General features: G+C 39.6%; 1 protein-coding gene across 2 annotated transcripts; it reads right to left on the reverse strand.

Annotated features, from left to right (window-relative positions):
- Positions 1–10783: 10783 nt before the first annotated feature.
- Positions 10784–16693, reverse strand: LOC107712174 (piggyBac transposable element-derived protein 4-like). Of its 2 annotated transcripts, XM_016517329.1 has the most exons (4): positions 16560–16693; positions 16060–16367; positions 13002–14276; positions 10784–12200 (listed from the first exon to the last, which is right to left on the reverse strand). In XM_016517329.1, the coding sequence occupies exons 1-4, from the start codon at positions 16623–16625 to the stop codon at positions 11759–11761; spliced, it is 2091 nt and encodes a 696-aa protein (XP_016372815.1). In that variant the 5' UTR covers positions 16626–16693; the 3' UTR covers positions 10784–11758. The 2 variants fall into 2 exon arrangements, with proteins under 2 accessions (XP_016372815.1, XP_016372814.1); XM_016517328.1 differs by having other exon boundaries at positions 16060–16693.
- Positions 16694–17525: the final 832 nt, after the last annotated feature.

Genomic DNA, 17525 nt, shown 5'->3' on the forward strand with positions numbered 1-17525 from the left:
CGGGCTCTGTCTTTACATTTATTTTGAAAGCTGAAGCTGCGATTATGGTAAGAGGCGTTACATTTCCGACGCGTGCTTGTGGTGTTCGGTCAATCACAATGCACTGGGTCAGCTGGCCAATCAGAGCAGACTGCGCTTGTCAAAGGAGGGGGCTTTGTTGAAAACGACATGTTTGAGAGAGGGGGGCATAGAGGACCTACAATAATGTACAGTATTTTAAAAATAATGTGTTTTTTGAACATTAAAGCATGTCAACATATTCTGTTATACCAAATACACAAAATAATGATCTTTAAAATAGCATCATATGACCCCTTTAACTTCCTTTGGACTGAAGCACTGCAACACCCGCTGACTGTAATGATAGAGCTTGGAATAGCCAGGACAATTTTTAATATAACTCCGCTGGATTCGTCTGAAAGAAAAAAGTCATATACACCTAGGATGGCTCTGGGGTGAGTAAAACACAGCCTAATTTTCATATTTGGGTGAACGAACCCTTTAAGAAGAAGCGGCATGATTAAAAATGTTAGACATTGCTTCTAAATCAAAACATTTAGAAAAGCAGGTACATACATGAACAAGTAGCGAACAGAATCATAAAAAATGTAACAAATAATTTTCTATATCCTATTTCATTTAACGGACTTGGTTTGTTAGTGATTTCATTCTTTTAGTATTTGATTAGATCGATTCTAACTACTCATAAATGTAGTATAGTTTTAGATTTGTGCATTTTATGAAATATTTGCATGTTTTAGTAACTACACTAATTTAAGTCTCACAAGTGTTTATTTCACATAAAAACAGTAACAGATCCCAATTCGCTAGTTGCGCTGTACTGTGTGTTTGATGTTGCAGATCGACTGTGTGTCATTCTACTCTCGTTTTACCTCTCTCATCACATTCGATACACACTACTATGGTGGACCAGCAGTGCACAACACAACGCAATTAAAAAGCAAACATAAGCTCACAACACAACAAAATAAAAAACAAAAAACTAACATAAGCTCACAACACAACGAAATTAAAAAAGCAAACATATGCTCACAACACAACGGAATTAAAAAAAGCAAACATAAGCTCACAACACAACGCAATTAAAAAAGCAAACATAAGCTTACAACACAACGCAATTAAGCCACAATGCAACGGAAATGCTCCTGACCACTAGGGAGCAGTGTTGACAGTTAAACACCGATATTTCCTCGAGACGCCACAAGAAATTCTCAATGTAAGTGATTGATCTTAATATGCGTAATCGATTTTTAAATGAACAACGTGTTTTTACTGAATGTTTTGATATCTTGGTAATCTTATTGTATCGATTCATGAATCGAGCAGAAAATAAATCAATATTATTTTCGATTAGGACAGTTTAGCTCTGCTCTTGCGCACAATTGCCCGTTTCTGCAGACCAACTGCCCCCTAGTGGTCGGGAACATTTCCATTGTGTTGTGGCTTAATTTCGTTGTGTTGTTAGCTTATGTTTGTTTTTGTTTTTTTCATTGTGTTGTGAGCTTATGTTTGCTTTTTTAAAGTTTTGTTGTGTTGTGAGCTTATTTTTTTTATTCCGTTGTGTCGAGAGCTCATGTTTGTTTGTTTTTTATTTCGTTGTGTTGTGAGCTTGTTTGCTTTTTTTTATTTCGTTGTGTTGTGAGCTTATGTTTGTTTGTTTTTTTATTTAGTTGTGTTGTAAGCTTATGTTTGCGTTTTTAATTTCGTTGTGTTGTGAGCTTACGTTTGCTTTATTAATTGCGTTGTGTTGTGCACCACTGGTCCACCGTACATTACTATGCTACTTTCATTCTGCAATTCTGAGTATTGTTTTTCTCGTGTTTGATTTTGCTCTCATCTATGCGTTTCGGATAGTGATCCTAGTGCACACTAGACTCAAAATCCCAGCACTTAGGCCTTTACTCTGCCTCATTCTCACTGCTGCTATCTGGGTAATGCCAGCTAGTGAAACAGTCACGCTTGGGAACAAAGCACAGCGGCACATCACAAGTCACACACATGACTGGAGTTTTGTTGGGGCACATTTTGCATTTTCGTCTTCCAATGCTGCTATCCCCACTGATGTACTTGGGCAAATGGGAGTAAGGGGTAAGAGTCGGGCGTATTTGTGCAGGGGCGGATGCAGGTCCTGTTCCCGCAAGCTCTGCAACAAGCGCCTCCCGAAAGGCTTTCTGAGTCAGAGGCTTCTGGTTATTCATCTTGGCCATCTGCTGGTGCAAAATTAAGGCATTGACTACAGCGATGTCCACAAAGTGGTAAAAAAAGGACCGATACCACCTTCTTGTTTTATGTAAAACTGTGTAAAATGAAATGAGTGCGTCAGACAGATCCACTCCTCCCATGTGCCTGGAATTAATGAAAAATTCATTTTAAGATGCATAATATAAAAGGTATAACTTCAAACCAGTTAATAAAATCTACTAACTTGTTGTAGTCCAACACTGCGGCTGGAACGGGGAAATCCTGAATGGCCCAAACTCCATCGGCTCCTTTCACATTCCTCTTAATGGAGTCTCCATTAAAGGCCTTATGAAAGGTGGAGCACATCAGCACGTCCCTCTTGTCCTTCCACTCAACAAAAAGCAGATTGTCTTCCCTAAACCAGCGAATATTGCCACGAGGAGCCTGTGTCTTTAAGTGGCCAATGCGGTTTGCGCGAACGGTGCCACAAGCCCAGATCTTTTTACTGAGCAGGTCTCTGAAGAGCTTGGGACTGGTGTAAAAGTTGTCAACAAACAGCTTGTAGCCGCTTCCCAACAACCTTTCATTTGCCAGAATCATGACAGAATCATAACTAATGCCTTTGCTATCCTCCAAATTGGCCTTTCCTTCATAAATGAAGAAGTCCCACGTGTAGCCACAGAGAGAATCTGCCAGTACAAAAAGTTTGTACCCCCATTTTGTAGGTTTGTTCTTCATGTATTGTTTGAGTCCATTTTTAGCCTTCGATGCCACCATTCGTTCATCAATGGAGATGTTCTGAGAGGGATGGAAAGAGGCTCTGCAGGCATCCCTAATGTCCTGGTACAGCGGTTTGATCTTACACAGGCGGTCGTATTCAGGTGTTCCCCTCTTCTTGTCATTCTCTGCATCCACTTTGGGATCACTAAGATGAAGAGCTTTACTGATGCTCATAAACTTCCTGCCAGACATGATTTGAGAAGGATAGGGAAGATTATATATCTGAGACTTCCTCCAATAGTCTGTCAGTTTGAAGCATTTCAGCAAACCCATGTAAATCACCAGTGCCAGGAATGACTTCATATCTTTAATTGAAATGTCCTCCCATGGCTTCTTCGTGCCTTCCTGACGCATGGCCCCGTATGCATTTGAGTTTGCTAAAATTGTCCGCAGGACTGTTTTTGAAAAGAACAACTCAAAATACTGCAGAGGGCTGCACGATGCATTGGAGACCAGCCGTGGGCCGGGTGTTCGCTTAGGTCTGAATGTTGGCTGTGTCGGCTCAACATCAGGCTCAACTGCACTTTTCCACTTCTGTTCTAAGATGCTTAAGGAAAAAGGTAGGGATCGACTCACACTGCTTCTCCTACCTTTCCTTTTGCCACTTTGCACAGAGGCGGGTGAACCAGATCGGCAAGACTTTGCTGGAGATGGTGATACGGAAGACAGACTGGATCTCTTCTTCTTTTGTGGAGTGACCTCTGGATACCAGTCATCATCATCAGAGACATCTGTAAACCTGTTGCATGAGGCAAAAAAAAAAAAAATTACAACCACACTGCACTATGCAATAACAAATGTGCAGGCGCGGATTAACATTCACAGTTAGCTTGCCTAGGCTGCAGCCTAGGGGCCCCACGTGTGCAGGGGCCTCAGATTGGCAGAGCAAAAAAGACCCTCATTGGCCCATTAGAAACATCAAAGGAGGATTCGCTGCAGATCGTCTGACAAAATTAATGTATTGTATTGTAGAATGCACGCTCAGCACCGCCGAGAGTTCGCGCGATCGTTAAATCGAAACCCAAAGTAAAAAGCGCACGCGCATTCAAAAGCAATTTTATTGCCCTGCGTTTTGAGAGAACATGTATGGCACTAAATAAATTTCTCCAGTAAAGCATAATGATTAAAGGGGGGGGGGGGGCTCACACAAAGAGCAGCCTAGGGGCCCCTGACCACCTTAATCCGCCCCTGCAAATGTGAGTAACATTACATTTGTGAATGTGGTTTTAATACTTCTAGATTGTTCTATAAAATTTGTTATACTTATGTGCCTTTAAATAAATTGTAGCTTTTGTATATTTTTTATGTGTGCGTTACAGCTCACAGCACCGAGAATCGACTTAAAGGTCCCACATTTTACACCTTTCTGGAGTTTTATCTTAGGTTTTGATGTCCTTAAGAATATATATTTGCGGTATAAGTACCAAAAACCATCTGCGGGTTTGGCAAAAGGAGAGTGGGATGGTGGGCGGTGCTCGGGTGGTGACTGAAGGCGGTGACTGTGTAGTTCTGACGTCAACTTTTTACGGAAGTCACAATGGTTCGTGAAAAATCACAGCTACTTTAAGGAGGCTGTGTGCATTTTACTGTGGACTGACTGTTTTGAAACTTATATGGTAGTCCCATAGCACCTAGACCTTATCATGAAAAAAGCCAGGAAATTTCAGTTTAGACAATATGGGACCTTTAAAAGCAAAATCATTTTATGAGCATGCGCGATTTTTTTTCCAGCAGATTATACGAGAGCTCAGTCAAAAAGATGGCGGCAGTACCTGCCTTGGGTGGTTTGGAAGGCTCCACTCATGTGCTGGAATTTTATAAATCTTTTAAAATCGCTGTCTTAAATCTTTTCTGCCTAATTCTTAAGGTAATTATCTGGCCTTTAAACAATTTGCAGCATGGTATCATGAAACGAAGCTGTAAACGCAAAGGCAAACATGAACAAAGCAATACCGGACTGTACCTCGTCATCTGTGGCGTTCTAGTATTGATGCCTGTTTTACTCACGTGCAATACACCAAGGACTCTGGTTGCAAAAGCTCACCGCATTATCGTTGACCCACTGGGCATTTTGTCAGAGAAAACACAACTATATTTTTTTGGATTTGGTTATGCCGCAGTCTTTACACGGGTTCTTAATGATGGCCAAGCTCTGGTCTTCAAGCCAGCGTTCAAAATTACAATCAGACGGCGGAAGAATAGCTTGTCTTCAGCAAAAATACTACTACTACTACTGCTGCTACTATCGGGAGATGTTCACCTAAATCCAGGGCCACTTTTCCATTCAGAGCCTAACCCAACAGCGTATGAAATCTTCTAGATGCAGTCAGTGTCACCTGCAGTGACACTCCAGCCGGTTACAACTTCTATAACATCCTCGCAACTCACCCTGACTCCGATGCTGGATGGTGTTTGTTCCAGTGGAGCAGCGTGCGCTGCCCTTGAGTGTCGGCCGGTCGGAGGGAGTTCTCGTTGGCGTGATTCTCGAGGGGAGGCATGGCTGGGTGGATGGGCCAGTCCAGCCATTGCTGTAGGGAGACGTGGAGCCGGGTAGCTGGGAATCCACAGGTGCTCTGGGAGAGCCGGATGGACTCGAGCAGCGGTTAAAGTTACAAACTCCGGGCTCAGAGGGGAGCGCAGAGCTATGTTGTCTAGCAGGAGTGGCAACAGCGGCAGTAGTGTTTAATCAGTCCGGGACCACTGACATGGACACTGGGGTGAGTTTTGTGCCTCATATTAATCCATATAGTATACCAGCCATGGACTATTATGGAGCTTTTCCACTGCATGGTACGGCACGGTACGGTTAACTTTTGGGGGGTTTTGCACTGGGTACAGTACCTGGTACCTACTTTTTTTAGTACCTCGGTTGAGGTTCCAAGTGAACCGTACCGTTACCAAAACGTGACGTGTAAACTCTTGTAACAACGTTCGTAGTCACGGGAAGAAGGAGACGGGAACCGGCGAACACTCAAACAAAACTTTAATAATAAAATAAACACAAAACAGAACCAAAACACCAAATAAAGTCCAGGCCTGGTCCTCTCTCGTCCAACACTGTCGTCACTCCTCCTTTTATCCTTCCGGAGCTCCTCCGTGGGACTCGAGACCGGTGAGTGGTGCAGGTGTCGTGCATTAGCATTTACTCCACCGGCCTCGCTCCGTTCCCACGGCTCTCGGCCCCGCCCCTCTCGTCACAACTCTGCTGATCACGGATTCGTCGGAGAGAATCGTCACTACCTGCGTCACTGAACTTGCGACAGAGACACACCAGAACCAGTGTTACCAATTTGGGGATTTTGTCGCCAAATTTAGCTACTTTCTCATTGTAGCTGCGACTTTCATCGTGTCATGTGTACTGGGATGCAGTATTTTGCACTTACTTTGTAGTAATAGAGTGTGTTGACTGAAATAAGTTTGTATGAATAAAGTTTTTGTTTTTGGAGAATCATAATATCTCTTAGATGTTGTATTTGAGCAGGACAGGGATGCACTTTGGTGACACATAAAACAAATTCCCAACATTATGTGTCTTTCCATCATTTCCATCATGTTTGATGTGCTTGCAGATCACAAGCATTTCCTAATTTCACTTCAGAATTTTTTGTTATATTTTTGATACTGTCATCATTTGTAAAGTATATATATATACACGCAGTGGAAAAGCGCCATTATTCTCATGACGGCCCGTCTGTGATAGCGGATGCATGTCAACAAAGACAGAGTCCCGCGAGGGCAAAAAGACTAGCAATAAATCGCGCAACGTTGAAACAGAGGAAGTCAAGGATCTTTCAAACTGTCAATCATCTGGAACTCTGAAACTAAACCTAAAGGAATATTGGGAGGACATATAAATATAAGAAGCATATTACCAAAAATAGGCCAGATACAGAATGTACTTATTGAATCTAATTTGGATTTTTTTGTGCATATCTGAGACTTTTCTCATTACTGGCCTTTCAGATCATAACATGACACTGATTGTCTAAGAAAGTTAACTAAAAAACGTCTACTTCACCATAATAAAATAGAAAATTCAATTTTAACAACAGGAATTCCCAAGTCAAAAATAGCCAGCTTTGAACATGATTTGAAGAAAGTTAATTGGGAAGAGGTAATTAAAGAATCAGACTTAAACCACAGTGCAAGCAATTTTGCCTTTATTTAACAGTTTCCATGTGCTTCTCCATACGAAATAGGCCTGCAAGGGATGTATTTGAGGTGCGGATTAAAAATTAAGTAATTGAAGCAGTGAATGAAATCAAGTATCTTGGGATTATTCTAGATAAGAATTTAAAATTTGATAGTCACATTGAGTACATCTGTAAGAAGGTCAAACCAAACCTAAATTGTTTTCGTGTTATTAGAAGGGACTTGTCAGGTCAAACTGCAAAATTATACATGCATGCAATGATATTTTCACATTTATCATATTGTGTCACATCATGGTCACAAGTCTCTCCAAATAAATTAAAGCCTATTATTTCAATATACAAAATTTCCAAATTTTGGAAGAAATAGTACAGCACCTTAAATCGTCAACCTGCTATCTTGACACACTTCCCACATATTTTTTCAAAAGGGTGCTAAACCGTTTGGAAGCAGATCTCTTAGAAGTGGTGAATGCCTCACTTCTTTCTGGGACTTTTCCAAACTCCCTGAAAACTGCAGTTGTTAAACCCCTTCTGAAAAAGAGCAATCTTGATAACACCATATTGAGCAACTATAGACCAATATCAAAGTGGGGGTGTGTTAGAACGAGCCGTTTTAGGGGGGTGTGGCAGAGTCTTAACTTTGATAAAGAATATCTTTGGTTTTGAGACTTTAGTCTTTGCAACTTCAGGGATCTTATCTATTAACGAACAGCTTGTAACACTCCAAAGAGAAAGGAAAACTTGAAATCGCATCATATGACCCCTTTAAAACTAGAGACCAATGGTAATGCTTTTAACAGAGGACTTAAACAATGGTTTAAAACCAAACAACAGTGCTCACATGAATAGTTCTTCATACCAAATTATTATTGCGATATTGTCTGATTATGTTGTCTTTGCTTTATAGCTTATGTATGTAAATAATTTTGAATGTATTGTTCCTTCTTTTTTGTAATTTTATGGTATATTTTTTTCTTTTTCCCTTTTTCTTTATTAGTATTGTTATTATTACTTTTATTGTTAACATTGTTATTATTATTTATTATTAGTAGTGTTATTGGTTTTATTTTATTAATTAAATTTTTTTTTTTGCTTTCTGAAAAGCCTCCGGTGGACTGGTGTTGAAAATTAGCATGTGTGCTAAAACACTTAAGCAAGTGCATATGGTTTGTCCAATGTAACTGTGATGTCCATGTTAAATAAAAATTTAATAATAATTATTATTATAATACCACAAAAAGGTAGCGATTAAATTACACTAAAACGGTCCGCCTCTGCGTATTTAAAACGCTAGGGCCGCACTTAATAAAACCCTAGAAATACAGTGCACATTTCTGGATGACACACCCAGGTCTTCGAGTCTCTTTTATCGATCTGATGTGCATTAAGTACTCCAGCAACCAGGGATAGGAACGAGAATAGGCTCCAACATCCAATCGCGTTTTTTTTATTATCACGCTATAGAAACTCATATTCAGGCTCTAAACATGTTCAGATGCTAATCTAAATGATAAAATGCTGACATAATTTGCTATATGGAATGAAGAGCATTTTTAACAACCGACTGCGTGAAAATTAGAAAGGATATTTTTATTAGAATAAAGCCGCGGGTTTAATTAGAATGCATTGCGCTGTGTGCATGTTTAAAAAAAGGCAGCAATATGCTATAATAACAACAATTCGATATTAAAATTATATACAAAAGTAGACAGTGTTTAAAAACAAGATAAAGTGGTTTGAGTCACAATAACGTAATAGAGATCAGAGTCCACTTTCAAGTTCGGGTACAGAGCCAATTTTATTTTTATAGCACTTTTCACATTGTGCACACCATTCATAATGTATGAATGAAAAGACTTGATTATTTTCACACTGTTGGGTCAACTGACAAGCGAATCTGTTTCTTGTTAGAAGATTGACTCTACCCCCCCAGTCTATGCTCTCTACCCATGTGCTACAGGTTCATTCATTCATTACGTGATTTGAATTGATTATGATCCAAGCAAGACAAAACGAAATAGAGTACATTAATACTAAAATATATAAAATAAAACAAAACGGCTAAATGTATTTTTCATTTGATCATTCATTCACACATTTGCTATTTTGGCATGCATATTTTCGTATAACAATAAAAATGTCTTAAAATATGTATCAACTTACTCATCCAGAAGAGTTTCGAGATCATCGATGGACATCTCCTCTACTGCAGAGTGGCTAGAAGCCACACTCTCCTTGTCAGATAAATCATCCCATTCTTTGGTCTTGTCTTGTTCTTCATCACTGTTCACACATTCCTCCGAGCTGTCCATAACGCTATCATCCATCTCCTTATTACACGCATCCATCGTTAAATGCAGCGCTGCACAGGGTCGCAGATAAGAGTAGCTCGCGCCAGTAAATTGAGCAAAAACACCATGCGGAGATTTCTTGCAGAATGCAATAAACCCGTTAACCACTGCGATCGCACTTTCATTCGCTATTGTTCTTGTCTGTCATGATTTACCATCCAGTCATTGGCCAGATCCGCCCTGAAAAAACACCAGGTATCCCGTACAGGGATTTATGATCCTGATTGGATGTTTTGAAATCAAGCGCTTAAGTTTTATATACCCCGAAGGCATTTTTGCAATTCATGCGAGGACATTTTTGAATTAACATGTCCAAAGACAAATAGCAAAATCGTCGTGGGGAAGTCTTCACTTTGGAAAAAAAAATGGACAAAAGTATTGGTACCCCCCCTTCTAAGAAACAGGTTTGACTACTTCAGTAATTTCCACGAGTCCAAAACGTAATGTTTAAGCATATAATGATATTCTAGGGAATTGTGCGCTTCTAATTTTATAGCAACATTTTGGACAGGACAATTTTCTATTTTAACATGACAATGTCTCTGTGTATAAGGCAAGGTTCAAAAAGAAATGATTGATTGAGTCAGTGTGGAAGAACTCGACTGGGTGGAAGAACCTGGTCTGCAGAAACCCAGCTGAACACCTCTGGTGTGACTTTAAATGCAGACCTTGAGCCAAAAACTCATCACCAAACACCAATGACTTGTACATATTTTAGACTCTTCCAAAACTGTTGCAACAGAGAAGGAAATACAAATTTTAAATACATTAATTATGATTCTATCTTCATTGCCACAGTTTTGGAAGTGCCTTTTTCTGTTCTAAAGGAGGTGTCCCAATACTTTTGTCCATATACTGTATACAAGTCATTGGTGTGTGGTGATGAGTTTTTGGCTCAAGGTCTGCATTTAAAGTCACACCAGAGGTGTTCAGCTGGGATTAGGACTTGGCTTTATCCAGACCAGTCAAGTTCTTCCACACTGACTGAATCGATCATTTCTTTTCTTCTTTTTTTTTTGCACACTATATGGACAAAAGTAGAATAGAAAAGTGTCCTGTTCAAACTGTTGCTATACAATTAGAAGCACACAATTCCCTAGAATATCATTATATGCTAAAACATTAAGATTTGTACTCATGGAAATTACTAAAAGGGGGTGTCCCAATACTTTTGGCAATGTATGTTGTGTGTACATATCCAAAAAGAGACTCTGAAACAGCACTTTAGAAGAAATCTATTTAATGACATGCAACACTTTACAAACAGCTCATACATCTTTTAAACCAGACAAAGATATTTTTACACCTTTAGAATGCCAATATAAAATGTGTTGTTAATGTCTACACAGTTATAAGACTAAGCACCTTTCCATCATCAGGTCACATAGCTCAGAATCTGACAGGTATCGGTACCAATAGCATTTCTATTAGAACATGTTTTGGTACAATTACAAACCGTTCCAAACTGATTTTACAGCTAAGTTAGCCTGAAAATACAGTTCATGTGTGGTTCCAGCACAACAGAATAAACATGGGAGATTTTTTCATATATTTACTTGCAATGCGAATACTCAAAAAACTACCACTAAAAGCTAAAATGCCTTTAAGATATTTCCAGTTTATTAGTATTTATAAGCCTCACATGCCATTAATCTGTCATCAATGTCTTGCTAGTTTTATGTTGCATTTCTGTTATCTTGATTTCTGAGTTTTGGTTGGCAGTTTGGACTTGTTTATGAATAAACTGCACTGTAAGCATTTAGCCCAAACTATACTTCGGGTTTTACCTGTACGCGAGGGTACTGCTTCAGTGTGTGTGATACAAATTTTCCACCAGAAAAGTACATGCGTACCTTACGCTCACAGTCCAATTTTTGTAACTACACCTACTTTGTATGTGCAGGTCATGTGCATTAAATTTGTTTTGCACAAATCAGTTATTCCACTAGGTGGCAACACTGGCCATTGTTTCACAATAGAAAACAAAAAAGAGACTAAACAAATTGAGAGACCGCAACAACAACAGACGCCTGCATTGACAAGCACTCGTGTGCATGAGAGATAGGCGCAACTTTAGTTTAAAAGAGTACAAAGATATTTTTATCTGTCAAAACCTCTGGAGAAAAAGTGTAGACGCTGGACAAAGATGAAACGTCCTAGAGGGCGTGTGTACAGCATCTGCGTTCGCGCACCCAGTCAAATAGAGTATATTTTGAATGGCTATGCATTCAACTGTTCGCAAGCTCTAGAGTGTAGTGTGTACCTTGGGCATTACTCTGCGTCAGACTCATCAGCTAATTCATGCCATTTACTGTAACAGTCACGCTTTGGAACGAAGCATAAATGCACCCGGCAAGTTGCACACATGACTGGAGTTTTACTGGAACACAGTTTGCATTTCCGTCTTCCAAAAGTGCTGTCTCCTTTGATGTACTTGGGCAGGTGGGAATCTGTAGCAGGAACCTGTCGTTCTTGTGCAGAGGCGGATGCAGGTCCTGTTCCCGCAAGCTCTGCAACAAGCGCCTCCCGGAAGTCCTTCTGGGTCATAGGCTTCTGGTTCTTCATCTTGGCCATCTGCTGGTGCAAAATGAAGGCATTGACTACAGCGATGTCCACAAAGTGGTAAAAAAAGGACCGATACCATTTTTTTGTTTTATGCAGAACTGTGTAATATCCTATAAGGGCGTCAGACAGATTCACTCCTCCCATGTGCCTGGAATGAAAGGAAAATTGTGATTTATTATAAGACTTGCTTTTAGAAGTAATGAATTACAACATTGCGTCACTCAGTAATGCATTATTTTACTAGTTAGTTAAAAAAATCAGATTACATAACTCACTTGCAATGCATTACCATCACAAACTTCACACTAGGGCTGGGCGATAAATCGATTTTATCGATTAACTCGAATGTGTAGTTTACGTCGATTTGTTTGAATCAAAATCGGGTTTCTTTTTAACATCCGCCGACGCTCCCCTCTGGGCTCCCGTGGTTCCGAATGGGCTCGGCCCTCCCCCCGCGCGTTTGCCATAGAGATACACAAACAACATGGCAGCGAGCAGGGAAGCACTCGTTCCCAAGAAAGGCACAGTGTCATCCGTAATTTGGAATTGGTTCGGTTTTGCGGCGTCAGACGCAGAACAAACAACACCCCGCTGCAAAGTGTGTTTGAGGTCTGTTGCTAGCAAATGTAACGGGTCCCAGGTAAGGGAATCCACTCTGCGTTGTGTTGATGTCACTCAATAAAGAAACTTCAGACCGCTCACTGCTTGGCACTGTCTTTATTTTCTGCATAAATGGGGAAATATGTTGAAAACATGAATTTTGTGACTCTCTTCATTTAAGTAAACACCGTTTGAACAATTTCTTTGTCATCTGCAGATTGATTTTAAGTAGGGGGGGAGAAATCGATTTAAATCGTAAATCAGATTTTTTTGTGAAAATAAATCGGGGATTTTTTTTTAGGCCATATCGCCCAGCCCTACTTCACACCATTGAATAAAATCTACTAACTTGTTGTAATCCAGCACTGCGGCTGGAACTGGGAAATCCTGAAAGGCCCAAACTCCATCGGCTCCTTTAACATTCCTCTTAATGGAGTCTCCATTAAAGGCTTTATGAAAGGTGGAGCACATCAGCACGTCTCTCTTGTCCTTCCACTCAACAAAAAGCAGATTGTCTTCCCTAAACCAGCGAATATTGCCACGAGGAGCCCGTGTCTTTGAGTGGCCAAAGCGGTTTGCACGAATGGTGCCACAAGCCCAGATCTTTTTACTGAGCAGGTCTCTGAAGAGCTTGGGACTGGTGTAAAAGTTGTCAACAAACAGCTTGTAGCCGCTTCCCAACAACTTTTCATTTGTCAGACTCATGACAGAATCATAACTAATGCCTTTGCTCTTCTCGGAATTGACCTTGCCTTCATAAATGAAGAAGTCCCAAGTGTAGGCACAGAGGGAATCTGCCAGTACAAAAAGTTTGTACCCCCATTTTGTAGGTTTGTTCTTCATGTATTGTTTGAGTCCATTTCTAGCCTTCGATGCCACCATTCGTTCATCAATGGAGATGTTCTGAGAGGGATGGAAAGAGGCTCTGCAGGCATCCCTAATGTCCTGGTACAGCGGTTTGATCTTACACAGGCGGTCGTATTCAGGTGTTCCCCTCTTCTTGTCATTCTCTGCATCCACTTTGGGACCACTAAGATGGAGCCCCGCACACATGCTAAAAAATTTCCTTCCAGACATGATTCTTGCAGGATACGGCAGACTGTATAAGTCTGATCTCTTCCAGTAGTCTGTCAGTTTGAAGCATTTCAGCATGCCCATGTAAATCACCAGTGCTATGAATGACTTCAGATCTTTTATTGAAATGTTCTCCCATGGTGTCTTCATTCCTCCACGACGCATGGCTCCATATGCATTTGTATGTTCTACAACTGTCTGTAGCACTGATTTTGAAAAGAACAACTCAAAATACTGCATAGGACTGCATGTTGCAGTGGAGACCAGCTGTGGGCCGGGTGTGTTTTTAGGTCTGAATGTTGGCTGTGTTGGCTCAACATCAGGCTCATCTGCACTTTTCCACTTCTGTTCTAAGATGCTTGAGGGAAAAGGTAGGGATCGACTCATGCTGCTTCTCCTACCTCTGCTTTTGCCACTTTGCACAGAAGTGGGTGAACCAGATCTGCAAGATTTTGCTGGAGATGGCGATACAGAAGACAGACTGGATCTCCTCTTCTTTTTTTGTGGAGTGGCCTCTGGATACCAGTCATCATCAGAGGTATCCGAAAGCCTGTTGCATTAAGCAAGACAACAAACTGGCATTAGTGATGTAAATATACAGACACAAATGTTACATTTAAAAATAGAATATAGTTTCAACAAAGAAACAGTAAATAGTATTGCAAAAATTCAAGAATGATTAAGGTTTACCTGAGTTTACTTAAATAACAGTGTCAATGTTGCAAAGTTTACCAATTATGAAATGATTTTAATTTAACTATAATGCAGCTATACAGAAGGCAGTACTATAATTATTCAGGTCAAGCCAATAAATGTTGTTTCGATTAAAATCGGAACAAGGCGCTATGTTTGCATTTAATACTTCTAAAGTAATTGTTAGCGGTTTCTTGACATGGAATAGAAGAAAATGCAGAACGTTTTATGTGGGATAATTAATAAAGCAAGTCAAGATTTGTAAATTTAATCGAACAAATGCAATTTGGAAAACCAAATAAAAAAATAAAAAAAAGTACACTTCTAATAATGTACTTAAAGTGCTCTATTTTCGAGCACTAATTTTGTACTTAATATACTAAAAATTATTCTTTAAGATAAACTAAGTGTACTCAACTATGCTATTTTGGGACACCAAAAATATGAACTAAAACACTTTTAACATACCATCTCTGTATTTAAAAATGTATTTAGTTACCACTTGTAGTACACTTGAGTGTACTAGCGTATGAAAGATGGGTTCAAGTGTACTACAAGTGGTAACTAAATACATTTTTTAAATACAGAGATAGTATTTTAAAAGCCCATTTTAGTTCATGGTGTCCTAAAACAGCACAGTTGAGTAAACTTGTTGATCTTAAGTTTATCTTAAGAAGTACTAAAGAATAATTTTCAGTACATTAAGTACAAAATTAGTGCTCGAAAATAGAGCATTTTAAGTACATTATGGAAGTGTACTTTTTTTAACCTGGGTAAAGTTATATAGATGCTGACCATTAAACTGTTAAATGCCCTCAAGGCATATCATTTAGCTCCGATCAAATTCATATGTGTATTTCATTACATGTCGTATAAACCCGTTTTAAGGGGAGACACTGCAGGCAAAAACAGTTTTTTCATGCACCTGTCAAGTTTGAGATTTTGGGCTTTTCATAAAGTGTTTTTTCAGACTAGTGGAATGAAAACATCCAAAAGACACTGTTAAGTGTTTCTTTTATAGCACTTTATCTATCTGTGTCAATAGACTTCAGTTACAATACATATTTTTAAAGACCATTTTCTCAAAATGAGTTTTTTTCCTCCTACATTGAGCCATAAATCTCCACTTCAGTAGCACTTACACACACCAAACTTTACATTTTTATTCCTGTCTATATCCTGAAGGTTTTTACAGAGGGATTTGTTCATATATAATTTGCTTGATTATATTCAACATTTTAACCCCCCCTTCCCCCAATTGTGAAAATAGTGTTTTCTGTCCATTCTAAGCATTTTCTGAATGACAAAAATGAGATCCCCAAAATTCCCTCTGTAAAAACTTTTGACTATTGAAAATTAAACAAGAATTTTGAAACTGACCTCATCCAGTGTTTAGATTTTTGTACAAGAAATTTATGCAAATTAGCACGTTTCATTAAATAATGACTCATTTGCATATCTAAACCTAACATTTTAGAAAACGTGTAATGCAAAAATGTTTTGCAATTATCAATGTAATCAATCAGCTAGGTAAGGCGATAACTATTAGTTATTTTTAGGGTATATTTTTACCCTATTCGCCTGAAGTGCCTCGCCTTAAAAATATATAAAAGAGGTTTTGCAGATATGTGTAAAGTTACCGATCCAAGAGGGGATCCAGACCATCGAGGAACATCTCCTCTTCTGTGGAATCCACGCTGGAAGCGGCACTCTCATCAGAAGATCCCACCAAATCAATCACCTCATCGTTTTCATCTTGTTTCTCCATGTTACCGTTTACACACTCCTCCGTGTTGTCCTTAGCCGTTTCATCCCTTTTCTTTTTTTTTAGCGCTGGCCGTAAAATAATCGCCTCATCTTGTTCCCCCTTGATACCACACTCCTCCGAGTTGTCCTTAGCCGTTTCATCTATTTTCTTTTTTGTTAGCGCTGGCGGCAAAATAATCGCCTCATCTTGTTCCCCCTTGATACCACACTCCTCCGAGTTGTCCTTAGCCGTTTCATCTATTTTCTTTTTTGTTAGCCTTGGCCGCAAAATAATCGCCTCATCTTGTTCCCCCTTGATACCACACTCCTCCGTGTTGTCCTTAGCCGTTTCATCCATTTTATTTTTTGTTAGCGCTGGCGGCAAAATAATCGCCTCATCTTTTTCCTCCTTGATACCGTTAACAAACTCCTCCGTGTTGTCCTTAGCCGTTTCATCCATTTTCTTTTTTGTTAGCGCTGGACGCAAAATGCAACTCAGCTGCTGGCTGCAACAAATACATCTCGTGCAAAAGGGCGGCCGCAGCTGAGAGTAACGCACTCTCATTGGCTACTTTTCTTGACTGCCCTTATATGCTGGAATATCATTGGCCAAACCGTCTGGCAGCGGGAAACTGGAGGAAAAAAACTGTATTCACGTGCAAAACATTCACCAGATAACCCGACAAGGCACCGTAGGGACCTCCTATAGAAATAGCACCCCTGTGAGGATCACCAGCTCTATAGTCATTGTAATTAGATAGAGATTGTAATCTCTGTAATGAGAGGACTGAAGCTATTTAAATTGGAAAAAAGTAACTTGCGTTACTTATTTGAAAAAGTAACTCAGATATTCTCTTGTAAATTAAAAAGTAATGCGTTACTTTACTAGTTACCTGAAAAAAGTAATCTGATTACGTAACTCCAACTTGTAATGCGTTACCCCCCAACACTGGCTATACCTGAATACTTCATTTGCATGCTTTGTTTAAGGTCGTCACCCAGGTGCTTTGTCTCCATTTCTAAGCACTGCCCCCTAAATGTATATAAACTACAATGTATCACTGCATTAGTTAGACTTGGATGACTGCAGCGACGCACAGCGAGTCCTCAATAAAGAGTGACTTCTGTATGAAAGATATCCCAACGTCTCCTGGTCTCTGCTTCGACGAGGAAAAAGTTTCCTACATTAGTACTTATAAACCTACCACCAGAACTTTAACTATTTTTTTAAATTATTATTTCCAGTTAATCAATATTATAATAGTCCTCAAATTGCATTAGTCATTGTCAGCTATTTTCATGCATTTCTGTGTGTGTTTTTTTGTATTGTTATTTCTTGAGGTTTTGGAGTTTAATACTG

This window comes from Sinocyclocheilus rhinocerous, unplaced genomic scaffold (genome assembly GCF_001515625.1).
Source record: "Sinocyclocheilus rhinocerous isolate Xijiao unplaced genomic scaffold, SAMN03320098_v1.1 scaffold748, whole genome shotgun sequence".
NCBI classification, from domain to species: Eukaryota; Metazoa; Chordata; class Actinopteri; order Cypriniformes; family Cyprinidae; genus Sinocyclocheilus; species Sinocyclocheilus rhinocerous.